The sequence below is a fragment of the Mobula birostris genome, chromosome 25 (genome assembly GCF_030028105.1).
Source record: "Mobula birostris isolate sMobBir1 chromosome 25, sMobBir1.hap1, whole genome shotgun sequence".
Taxonomy (NCBI): Eukaryota; Metazoa; Chordata; class Chondrichthyes; order Myliobatiformes; family Myliobatidae; genus Mobula; species Mobula birostris.
In genome coordinates, this window is record NC_092394.1 from 52,356,755 (window position 1) to 52,369,714 (window position 12,960).

Below are 12,960 nucleotides of genomic sequence, written 5' to 3' on the forward strand. Positions count from 1 at the left end.
AATGTGTGGTGGAGGGAAGATCGACTGGTGCATCATGGCCTGATATGGAAACACCAATGCCCTTGAAGGGAAAAGCCCACAAAAAGTATTGGATATGGCCCAGCCCATCACGGGTAAAGCCCTCCCTGCGACTGAGCCCATTTATACGGAGTGTTGTCCAGGAAAACAGCATCCAGCAACAGGGATCCCCACCACCTTGGCCATGCTCTCTTCTCGCTTCTGCCGTCAGGAAGGTGGTGCAGGAGCCTCAGGACCCACACCACCAGGTACAGGAATAGTTATTAACCTTCAACCATCAGGCTTTCCAACCAGAGCGAATAATTTCACTCGCCCCATCACTGAACTGTTTCCACAACCAATGGACTCACTTTCAAAGATTCTTCGTCTCATGTTCTTAATATGTATTGCTTATTTACTATTATTACTTTGTATTTGCAGAGTTTGTCGTCTTTTGCACATTGGTTATTTGTCCATTCTGTTGGGTGTTTTGTTCCTAGCATAGACCTGCCTTAATGTGGAATAAAACTCCTTGACAATTACTTACTTTACTTTATTGTCGCCAAACAATTGACACTAGAGCGTACAATCATCACAGCGATATTTGATTCTGCGCTTTTCCGCTCCCTGGAGTACAAATCGATAGTAAATTAAGTAGTTTTTATATACTGAAGGATTTTTCATTAAAAATAACAAAAAAGGGCAATTTGGCAGAATATTTGGACAAAGCAATACAACATTACCAAAATGCCTTAGTAACCTAAGAACCCTAGGTTATTGTATTGATTAAGAATCCAGGGAATGACAAAGTTTACAATTACAGGAGAAAGGTATTCCAATCTTAAAAAATGCTAAGCCTATCTTCCATTGTAGCCCAACAAACTATGGCTCTCATGTGTACATCCAAGCACTATCTTGCTGATAAATTTCTGCCTCTTTCCTAGACGACTGTTGGAGAAAGAATTTTAAGAAAAAGTATAACTTGTGTTTATAGGTTTAGTCTAATGCGAGATTTGGCAATATTTTGTTCTCGTCTAGTTTTGTTTTGAATCAACATCAGTCTTGCTTTGATTCTGTTTTATATTGTGTGAAATTCATTGAGTTGTATGCTACAAGTAACCCGTTCCTTTGTTTAAATACTTCAACAGATTGACAATAAGGGGAGGAACTTCCTTCATGTTGCTGTGCAAAACTCTGACATTGAAAGTGTACTATTCCTGATTAGTGTGCAGGCTAATGTGAATTCACGAGTCCAGGACTCATCCAAGCTTACACCATTACATCTGGCTGTCCAAGCAGGATCTGAGATCATAGTCCGGAATCTGGTAAGAACAAGGTTATATAGCTATTGGGATTCACTGAGATATTCTTGTCCTCCCTGTGATGTTCTTGGATTATTTTCCCATATATTATTGAGTGCACACAGTAGCTTAAGATCTGCTTTATTAAAAAATAGTGGTGGTAAACTCCTTGGAAGATCCTTAGTTTGACTTCTGTTAGAATGGGCATGGTGTGTAAATGTGATAAGATTTCAGAAGGAAGATTAGAAAGGCTGTATTTTTATTAAAATAGAGAGTAAGTGGATGGTGTGTGTGTTTAGAGGGAGCTGCAATCATTGTACCTAAATCACTGAAATTTAATAAGCAGATTCAACAAGCAATTAGGAAGGCAACAACTATGTTGAACTTTATAAGATTACTGAATGCCAGATGTGAGGAAATGTATGTGCTTGCTGCTGTAAATGTTTGTATTTTGTTGAGTTGTGGGGAAATTGTCCCTTGTTTCAGACAGCAATGCATACAGTGCCTTGAAGGAGTATTCAGCCCCTACAACTATTTTCACATTTTACTGTCTCATTTTCTAAATTTAAAATATACTGAAGTAGGATTTTTGAGCTAATCTACAAAACGTTTGTGATTCATGACAAATCAAAAGAAAAATTCCAAAACCTGTCAACAGTTCACTAAAACTTAAAAACCTAACTTGAGGCTGAAAAAAATATTCATTCCCTCTGTAACTACTAAGCTAACTTTTCTCAGGTACAATATACAGTATTACCTTACCAACTCGCCCAGTTTGTTGATGTAGAAAATTGGAGGATCTGTTTTCAACGAATTTCTAAGAATAAATACCCCCTGTCTCTGTAAGATCTAACAGTGTGGTAGATTTTCAACAGACCAAACCAAAATGAAGATAAAAGGGCATTCAAGACAAATCAGGGAAATTTAGGCAACAAGACCATCTCAAAGGCACTCAAAGCTCAGCGCAGTCCATCATGAAAAAGTGGAAAAAATATGAAACCACAACCACACTGTCTAGGTCAAGCCATCCTTCTCATTATTTGTCATAGAAGAATACCACTTGTAAGAGAGGCTACTATGATGCCAACAGTCACTCTGAGTGAGCTGCAGAAGTCAGTGAGTGCAACAGGAGAGAAAGTTCATAGCTCCACAATCTCTAAGGCCTTGCACAAAATGGGTAGCAAGGAAGAAGTCCTGGAAAAAATAAAAAGCACATACTTGCCCATAAAGACTTTGCAAACTGTCACTTAAAAGATACTGTAAAGATGTGGAAGAAGGTCTTGTAGACTGATGAGACTAAAGTAGAACTTTTTGGCTTCAACACTATGTGGTCCTTGTGGCATAAATCTAATACTGTGCATCAGCCAGGTAACACCATCTCTACTGTAAAGTATGGTGGAAGTATTCTCATGCTATCGGGATGCTTTTCAGCACCAGGGACTGGAAGTCAGGTCATGATTGATGAATGCTGCTAAATACAGAGGGATCCTGGAAAAAAAACCTGCTAGCCTTGCAAGAAAACATAAACTGGGGAAGAAGTTAGTCTTTCAACAGGACAACGACCCAAAGCACACTGCCAGAGCACTCATGGAGTGGCTTCAAATAATGAAAATTGATGTCCTTGACTGGCTCGGGTTGAGTCTGATTTTAACCCGAATCAAACATCCCTGGCAAGACTACAAAATTGCCGTCCACTGACACTCTCTAACTAACCTGACATAGCTTGAGCAATTTTTCAAGGAGAAATGGGTAAATCTTGTTCCATCACATTGTGCAAAGCTATAGAGTCCTATCCAAACGATTACTGGCTGTAATAGCTGCAAGAGGTGGTTCAACTAAGTACTGAGCATAGAGGGGTGAATACTTTTGAACTGCTGACATTTCAGTTTTGTTTTTCATGCTTTACAATTTTCCCTGCTTTTTGAGCTGTACTGTGGAGGGTGGGGGGGGGGTGAAGCATGTGATTCACAAATAAAAATTCTCAGTCAAATTGGTCAAAATCCCTGGTTGTAATACTGATTTGTGTGAACAAAGGGTTGGGACTGAATACTTTTACAAGACACTGTATTGCTTCTTCAACGTAACTAAGGTAATTTCTCTCTGCATCTGGATCCTTGACTTTCTGACCAACAGACGGCAGTAAAGATAGTCAACATTTCCATAAGGTTGTGTCCTCATCCCCCTCTCTCTCTCTCGTAGACGCAACTGCATGGCTAGATTAAGCTCTAACTCCATCTAACAGTTTGCAGATGATACCACTTAGCAGGCCACATCTCAAATAGCAATGAATTGGGTACAGGAAGGAGATGGAGAGCTTAGTGACATGGTATCCTGACAACAACCTTTCCATCATTGTCAGCAAAACAAAAGAGTTGGTTGTTGACTTCAGAAAGTGAAGTTGGTGCAGATGCTCCTGTCCGTATAGATGATGTAGGGGTTGATGGTGCAGATGTTCCTGTCCCTATAGGTGATGTAGAGGTTGAGAGCTTCAAGCTCCTAAGTATGCACATCACCAATAGCCTTTCCTGGTCCAACCATGTTGATGTCACGCCCAAGAAAGTTCACCAATGTCTCTACTTGCTTGGGAGGCTAAAGAAATTCAGCATGTCCTTGATGATGCTTACCAATTGTTATTGATGTGCCATAGATAGCATTCTGTCAGGGTGCATGTGGCTTTGTATGGCAGTGTGACTGCAAGAGACTACAGATAGTTGAGGACACAGCTCAGTACATTGTGGAAAATGGCCTCTATGAACTCTGCCTATACTTCTCACTTCCTCAGTAAAACAGACAACATAATCAAAAACTCCACCCACCTGGACAATTCTATCTTCTCCCCTCTTCCATGGGTCAACAACAAAAAAAAAAATACAAAAGTCTAAAAGCACAAGCCACCAGACTCAAGGACGGTATCTATCCCACTACTCTTGAACTGATCTCTTGTATGATGAGATGAACTTCAGGCCTTATAATCTACACTGTTACATACAATCTTGCACTTTTTCAGTAGCTTTTGCGCTTTATTCTGCATTATTGTTTTACCTATTCTAGCTGAATGCACTGTGTAATAATTTGATCTGTACAAACAGTTTTCAAGACAAACTTTTCACTATATCTTGGATAAGTCACCAGGACCGGTCGAGATATACGCCAGGCTACTGTGGGAAGCAAGGGAGGAGATTACTGAGCTTCTGGCAATGATTTTTGCATCATCAATGGGGACGGGAGAGGTTCCAGAGGATTGGAGGGTTGCTGATGTTGTTCCCTTATTTAAGAAAGGGAGTAGAGATAGCCCAGGAAATTATAGGCTACTGACTCTCACTTCAGTGGTTGGTAAGTTGATGGAGAAGATCCTGAGAGGCAGGATTTATGAACATCCAGAGAGGCATAATATGATTAGGAGTAGTCAGCATGGCTTTGTCAAAGGCAGGTCGTGCCTGATGAGCCTGATTGAATTTTTTGAGGATGTGACTGAACACATTGATGAAGGTAGAGCAGTGGATGTAGTATATATGGATTTCAGCAAGGCATCTGATAAGGTACCCCATGTAAGGCTTATTGAGAAAGTAAGGAGGTATGGGATCCAACAGGACCTTGCTTTGTGGATCCAGAATTGACTTGCCCATAGAAGGCAAAGAGTGGTTGTAGACGGGTCATATTCTGCGTGGAGGTCAGTGACCAGTGGTGTGCCTCAAGGATCTGTTCTGGGACCCTTACTGTTCGTGATTGTTATAAATGACCTGGATGAGGAAGTGGAGGGATGGGTTAGTAAATTTGCTGATGACACAAAGGTTGGGGGTGTTGTGGATAGTGTGGAGGGCTGTCAGAGGTTACAGCGGGACATTGATAGGATGCAAAACTGGGCTGAGAAGTGGCAGATGGAGTTCAACCCAGATAAGTGTGAGGTGGTTTATTTTGTTAGGCCAAATATGATGGCAGAATATAGTATTAATGGTAAGACTCTTGGCAGTTTGGAGGATCAGAGGGACCTTGGGGTCCGAGTCCATAGGACGCTCGAAGCAGCTGCGCAAGTTGACCGTGTGGTTAAGAAGGCATACAGTGCATTGGCCTTCATCAATCGTGGAATTGAGTTTAGGAGCCGAGAGGTAATGTTACAGCTATATAGGACCCTGGTCAGACCCCACTTGGAGTACTGTGCTCAGTTCTGGTCGCCTCACCACAGGAAGGATATGGAAACCATAGAAAGGGTGCAGAGTAGATTTACAAGGATGTTGCCTGGATTGGGGAGCATGCCTTATGAAAACAGGTTGAGTGAACTCGGCCTTTTCTCCTTGGAGCAACAGAGGATGAGAGGTGACCTGATAGAGGTGTATAAGATATTGAGAGGCATTGATCGCATGGATAATCAGAGGCTTTTTCCCCAGGGCTGAAATGGCTAACATGAGAGGGCACAGTTTTAAGGTGCTTGGAAAGTAGGTTCAGAGGAGATGTCAGGATAAATTTTTTACACAGAGAGTGGTGAGTGTGTGGGATGGGCTGCCGACGACGGTGGTGGAGGCGGATACAATAGGATCTTTTAAGAGATTCCTGGATAGGTACATGGAGCTTAGAAAAACAGAGGGCTATGGGTAACCCTAGGTAATATCTAAAGTAAGTACGTATTCGGCATCGCATTGTGGGCCGAAGGGCCTGTATTGTGCTGTAAGGTTTCTATGTTGTAAAGCAGTTATTCACTTCCACGTCTGTTTATTATTGGTCCTGAGCAGTCTATGTTCATAACTTGACCCTGTTTTCTTTCAGCTGCAACCAAATTAACTTCAATCTGGATTTGATTGTCAGTTGCAGTCTATCATCCTGATGTGCTGTTTCCTGTGTTCCAGCTCCTTGCAGGGGCCAAAGTGAATGAGTTGACAAAGCACCGTCAGACAGCCCTCCACCTTGCGGCTCAGCAGGACCTACCAACTATCTGCTCTGTGCTGCTGGAGAACGGTGTGGAGTTTCCTGCTGTTGATGAGAATGGGAACAATGGTAGGGGACTGGCAATGATTGATTTCAACAGGCTGTGAGCTCATGTGTTTGAACATTAGCTTTTGCATCACTTTATCAGCAAAGCAACAAGAAAAACACAAGGTTCAAGATTGTTTAGTGTCACTTCTAGTATGCAAGTATAAAGGACAACAAAATAATTGTTACTCCAGATCCAACGCAGCACAAAACAAAACAAAGACAAAGAATACAATAATTTTAAAAACACAAATGCATAACACACCTTATATACATAGATTGTATGTCCATAAAGTGAAGCTAGGCACAGGATATCTGTACATGGGGTGACTGACAGGAAATGATACAGCAGTGGTGGTTGGGGGTGTGGTGGGGTGGGTTTGTGGATGGAGATGTTGATCAGCCTTGCTGCTTGGAGAAAGTAACTGTTTTTTAGCCTAGTGGTCCTGACGTGGGTGCTGCATAACCTCCTCCCTGACTGGAATGAGACAAGTAGTCCATGAGCAGGGTGGGTGTGATCCTTCATGATACTGGCCTTTCCTGGCACCTTTCTATATACATGTTCTTGTTGGGTCGTTTTGACTACACGTGTAGAGCCTTCCTGTCTGCCGCTGTGTAGTTTCCATCCCATGCAGTGATGCAACTTGTTAGGATGCTGTCTACTGCGCATCTGTAGAATGACGTGAGCTTAGATGTGCATGGTCCAGCCCTCCTCAGAAAATGGAGGTGTTGATGATCTTTTCTGATTGTGCAGAATCTGTTCTGGGACTTTGAGAGGTTATGTGAGCTATGCACTCCCAGGAATTTAAACTGCTCGTGGGTTCCGCCGCTGTGCCGCCATTGTAAAGAGGGGTGTGAGTGATGAAAGTTTTCCTGAAGTTGGTGACCATCTCCTTTATCTTGCTGACATTGAGAAGGATTAATTTGCCTGACATCTGGCTTCTAGCTCTTCCATCTCCTCTCTGTAGGCCATCTCATCATTGTTGATGACCCCCATCACGACCTTGTCACTGTCACATTTCCCCAGGCTGTTCTTATGAATGTGATCACTGAACCACATATCACACTAAGACACATGATCAGTGTGAGTCAATCCTCAAGGAAGAGGAGGAAGAGATTGAGTATTCCAGGTCCTAGGCAGCTCAAGGGAATGAAGTTAGTGATGCTTAGGAAACTAGAGCAGAAGGAAAAGGGAGAACGATTGTCTTGTGTTTAATGCTTCACTATAACATGTATTCACACAAGAAAACTCTGCTCAGAATTTGGCCACATTTCTAAGTTCTTTGACATTTAATTTTTTAACTATAATCTCTGTCAAGGGCTTTAAGATGTACTTGAGAAAAGTGGTTCATTCAAAAAAAAAAACAGTGAAGTTACTGATCAGCAGCCAAAGTTCTGGGCCATTGATCTAGAAATATGGCTCTGAATCCCACCATGGCCACTGGTGGATTTAAGAAATTAAATTGGAATTGTTTTTTATAATAAAAGCGAGCAACATAACCATAAAGCTCTGTAATCATGAAACCATTGGACCATGGTGAAAACATGTCAGGGTCACTAATCTTCTTCAGAGAATGTTCCTTCAGAAAGGTTCTGAGTCCAGAATCATTGGCTGTTGCTGTTAGCTGTCTCCATGGATGGAAAATCACCAACCTAGCCAATGATTCCCACTCAGTGAGTGAGTAACAATGTTTGTAACACCATGTGATTACCACAGAGACATGACTGTTGGAAACCAAGTGCTGGTTGAACTCAGCAGGTTAGGCAGCATCTGTGGAGGGAATGAGCAGATGTTTTGAGTGGAGACCCTTCATCTAATCTATCCTCATTCAACCAGATTTTCAGCAATCCTACCTCTAGAATCAAGGAGAAATGTTGCAATTTGGGGATCGAGAGATGAATAGCCAGTGTTGAGAAGGAAATTTCTGAAAGATGTCAAATTGTGGAGTGAAACTCCCCTCAATATTGAGCAATGCTAGTTTAATCATTATTACTAGATTTCCAATATTTTCCATTGCCTCTGTTTCTTTAATTAAATTATTACTGCTAAGTTTAGGCTCATGAGTTACTATTGTAGGGAGTTAAAACAATTTGGATAACTGAGGATCTGTTGCTGTCCAGCTTTTTGTTAGTGTTAGAACTCACCACTGGAGTGCACATTAGACGATTTTCCAAAGCAGTCCTGATGTGTGTGTATATATAAAAAATAAATAAATAAATTACAGGTAGGTTGTAGTTGTAGAAATTTTGTATTAGCTGCCATCTCAATACGACTTTTACATTTATTTTGGTGAGTTTATACTTTCCAATAGCTTGACTGATCAACCTCATTACATTTTTTCCAGCCCTTCATCTGGCAGTTATGCATGGTCGCCTCAGCGTGGTGCGTGTTCTCCTAACGGAGTGCAGTGTCGATGCTGAAGTTTTCAATCTGAGGTATGATCGGTTGGACAGGGATATTGTGGAAAATGAGTATTCTGTTTGCCTTTTCACTGACACATTTTCATGAAGCCTAATGCAATTCAGATGTCTGTGACTTGGTTACTTAAGCAACTTGCTTGAAGTATGAGTTTTAATGTCTATTCCTGTGAGCATACATTTGTAAAACCGTTAATTTGCTTTGTGGTAATGAGAGATATTTTGTAAATAGATTAAAGTATAAACCTCGAGGGTAGTGATCTCTGGCTTACTCCTAGTGCCGTGTGCTGGTGAATCCAGGAACAGAATTGTTCCAGGCCAGATGAATGTGTGGCAGAAATTCAGATTCTCTTTTGGGGTAGGGGCAACCTGTATAAGGCAGAGTGGTTGCACTTGAACTGGAGGGGGACAGGTGTCCTAAGGAGAAGTATGCTTTGCCACCAAAGAGGGCAGGTGTGGGACTTGAGAGGGAAGTCAGTGAGAAGCAACTTGAGTGTGTAAGCCTAACAATCAGGATGGCAGTGTTCACAGTGAAAGGGCAGGTGGGATCTCGGCTTTAAATTGCATCTATTTTCAAAGCCTTTAACTTGACATGTAAGGCAGATGAATTCACTGTAGGTTGTCCCTGGGGACTGAGTTTTTGTGGCCATGACTGAAACATGGCTGAGAGATGGGCAGGATTCGCAGCTCATTGTTCTGGGACAGAGGAAAAGGTAAAACTGGAGGGGTTGTGGCCTTTTTGACAAGGGAAGACATAACAGCAATGCTTGGAGAGGATATTCTTGGATCATCTGATGAAGCCATTTGGGTGGAACTTGGTGTTACGTACCCCGTAACTGGGTTGCCAAACCAGCAGAAATGGACCACTTAGTTGGAGTCTGGATTACTGGAACTAAGAAAGCTTTATTAAAAAAATAAGTAACATAGTACTCTAATCGTAGGGATATGAATGCAACAGATTAGCAATGATAAAACACACATGTACACAGAACTAGGGTAATAGGAATCAAACAAGCTCTATCGCAGTCTAGGGGTAAAATGATCGGTCTCAAGTGACGCAGAGTTCAGTTCAGCTGAGTACAGTTCACAGTAATCGCTATTGTGCCGTTGGAGAGAGAGAGAGATAATATGCAAATTCTGATTCACACAGACCTTCGTTCTTCGCAGTTAGCTTTCGGGCGAACCCTTTTATGTCTTCTGTGGTCACCGACTGTGACCCCTCCGTTCCGGATACGACCGTTCTTCCGCGGTGAACCCGGCACCCAGGCAAGGGCGGACACACACGCCAGGTTCCCGCCGATCGTACCTTTTCACCCTGTGCGTCTATGGTCGGTTCCCGCGACCAGACCTCCAAACTCTCACCAACTTGTGGGGGCACACCGCACTTCCAGGGTCTCGTGATCTCGTGGTGTGTGTCTTGCCTTAGCAAACCTGTTCTTTTTATCCCACTGCTGGGGTATCGCCTGTCCATCAAATTTCAAACAGTTCAGGTTCAAAGCAATCGGTCTGTCAGTACTCTGACTGGTGTCTCTTTCCGTTATCTCTTTCTCCTCTCTCATTAACATTTTTGAATGCTGCTCCATTGTCTCACTTACCTCTCTCATTAGCATCAATCTTCTGATAGCTTGGTTTTTCGTCACATAGGAAATGAGAAGGGATGGTAGGCTATTTTGTATACCCACCCTGTACAAATAGTCTGTGGGAGCTTCAGGAGCTGATGGGTGCATTTGCAATATTTAAGAGGTATTTTGATAGGTACATGGTATTTGGGAGAACTTGGAGGGTTATGGGCCAAATGCCAGCAACTGAGACTAGCTGGGAGGGTCCTGTGGTAGGAATGGACCAGTTGGGTGAAAGGGCCAGTTCCCTTGCTGCATTACTCTTGATATTTTGCTGTAGGCAGTTGAGTAAACCATGCTGGAAAGGTAGACTCACTGACCTAGTAAATCAATAGACAAAGGATTACATGCTAACTAATTAGCAAATATCATGCGCAGCAGACATTTAGCAACAGCTGAAGCATTGAGGAATGCCTGGTGGGTGATCTGTCCCGGCTTTCACCTTGAGACCCTACCATCTCAATATAGAATTCAACTAATTCTTTTCCACCTGACATCAGGAAATGGATGTCGCTGGATGTAGCAAAGCTGATCAACATCCTGGCTGTGGCACTGATAGATTGTGCTCCAGAACAAAGAACACCTCTGACCAGTTGCTTTAGTACATCTACCCAGCAATGTGGAATACTTTCCATTTGTACCTTCACAAAGTGCAAAATCCAGGATAAAGCAATCTGCTTGAACAGCACCCTAAGTATTAACATCAACCAGCAATGTCCACATCCCTTCAAGGAGTAAAATAAACACGAGTAGAATGGTTGGAAAACCTGTTCCTTGTGTTATCCCATTAGATTTTGAGTGGCTATGAACAGGGTTTGAAAAGATGAATTTTTAAAATTGTTTTTGCCAAGATACTGATTCACTTGGAGGAAAATGAAGTTGTACCTAATATTAACCTAATACTGGCAGCAATAACTTTCAGCTTCAGATCTCATGGCCTTTGTGTTCATCTGTCAACAGTTATTTGCATTCTAACCATTTACCCCCCCCCCCCCAACTACAGGGGACAGTCACCTATGCACGTATTGGGACATTATGGGAAAGAGAATGCAGCAACTATCTTTGAACTCTTCTTGGAATGTATGCCTGATTACCCACTGGATAAGCCAGATGCTGAGGGGAACACAGGTAGGTGTTAAATCAGAATGAGTGCAGCTACAGTAAAATCCTATAATCTGCATGCTGAGGGTTTTTGTGCAGGGCGAGTAGATTTACAGTGATTGTGTTGTTCTTTTATAACCCAACATTCTCTTTTTTTTTAAGTTGGTACACAGTATTTCCCAGTGAATCCAGTTCCTGTGCTCCCTCTCATCTCGCTGGGTTCAATGGAAAGTACTGAAAGAATGTTGGGGTATAACGGAACAGCACTCAGTGAGTTGAGAAGCAATCTTCACCTGGTGAGCCAGGTGCTGAACCATCAGCCTTTCCAAACAGTTCAATAGTGGGTTATCAGTTTCATATGTATTTTGATTATATATCGTATTTTAGGTATCAGTGGTTAATTTTTTCAGATTTCCTAAATTTTTAAATAGTGATGCTGTCTGGCCTGGAACTCATTTTTCATTCTCTTTCCCAGTCAGAACTTTATAAGGGTCACTGAGCTGGAGTTGCCCTGTTGGATCTCTTGAAGTTGCTGGTGACCTGGTCATCCTGCCCTTCTGACTGAGTGACCTAGGAGTTGTCTTGTAATCTGTATGGAAATCAACACTTGGGGGAGAAACTGGGCAAGTGTTCTAAGGAAAAGAATGCAATTGGGAAAGATCAATTGGAAGCACGAGCTAAGTTTGTGTAATATGGAGTTTGAATCAGAAGTCAAATGAATGAAATGGTGTTTGGAAAGTAAAATCAAGATGAGTCCATCCAGTGGTTTCTGCTGCTTGTTACCCAATTGCTCCTTTTGCTGCTGTAAAACATGACTATCTTGTGCACCTGTGTGCAGTACATCTCCCTTCAATAGCAGAGAGGCAAAGCAGCAGTGAGGTCATGGACCCATCAGATTACAGAAGAGGAGGTGTTTGCTGTCTTGAGGCATATTAGGATGGACAGATCCCCAGGGCCTGACTTGCGAGAGGCAAGTGCAGAAATAGCAGGGCCCCTAGCAGAGATGCATAAATCGGCCTTAGCGACAGGTAAGGTACCGCAGGATTGGAGGATAGCTAACGTTCTTTAGCTGTTTAAGAAAGACTCTTGGGAAGAAACCAGGAAATTATAGGCCAGTGAGTCTGACATCAGTAGTAGGAAAATAATTGGAAGGTATTCTAAGGAACCGGATATGAGTACTTGGATAGATAGCATGTCTTTGTGCGTGGTACTTTGTGTCTAATCAATCTTAGAGTTTTTCGAGGAAGTTACCAGGAAGGTTGCTGAAGGCAAGGCAGTGGATGTTGTCTACATGGACTTCAGCAAGGCCTTTCACAGGGTCCTGCATGGGAGGTTGGTCAGGAAGATTCAGTCGCTTGGCATTCAAAATGAGGTTGTAAATTGGAATAGACAGTGGCTTTGTGGGAGAAACCAGTGAGCAGTAGTAGATGGTTGTCTCTCTGACTGGAGGCCAGCGACTAGTGGAGTGCTGCAGGGATTGATGCTGTGTCTGTTTGTTATCTATATCAATGATCTGGATGATGATGTGGTTAACTGGATCAGCAAATTTGCAGATAACA

General features: G+C 42.4%; 1 protein-coding gene across 1 annotated transcript in view; it reads left to right on the top strand.

Annotated features, from left to right (window-relative positions):
• The window catches only part of ankfy1 (ankyrin repeat and FYVE domain containing 1), a 95,831-nt gene that overhangs the window by 69,157 nt on the left and 13,714 nt on the right, over positions 1–12,960 (top strand). Inside the window, exons 19-22 of the mRNA XM_072242828.1 lie at positions 1,146–1,322; positions 6,140–6,287; positions 8,609–8,699; positions 11,304–11,428. Of these exons, the coding sequence (XP_072098929.1) occupies positions 1,146–1,322; positions 6,140–6,287; positions 8,609–8,699; positions 11,304–11,428 (541 nt within the window). The remainder of the gene's footprint in view (positions 1–1,145; positions 1,323–6,139; positions 6,288–8,608; positions 8,700–11,303; positions 11,429–12,960) is intronic.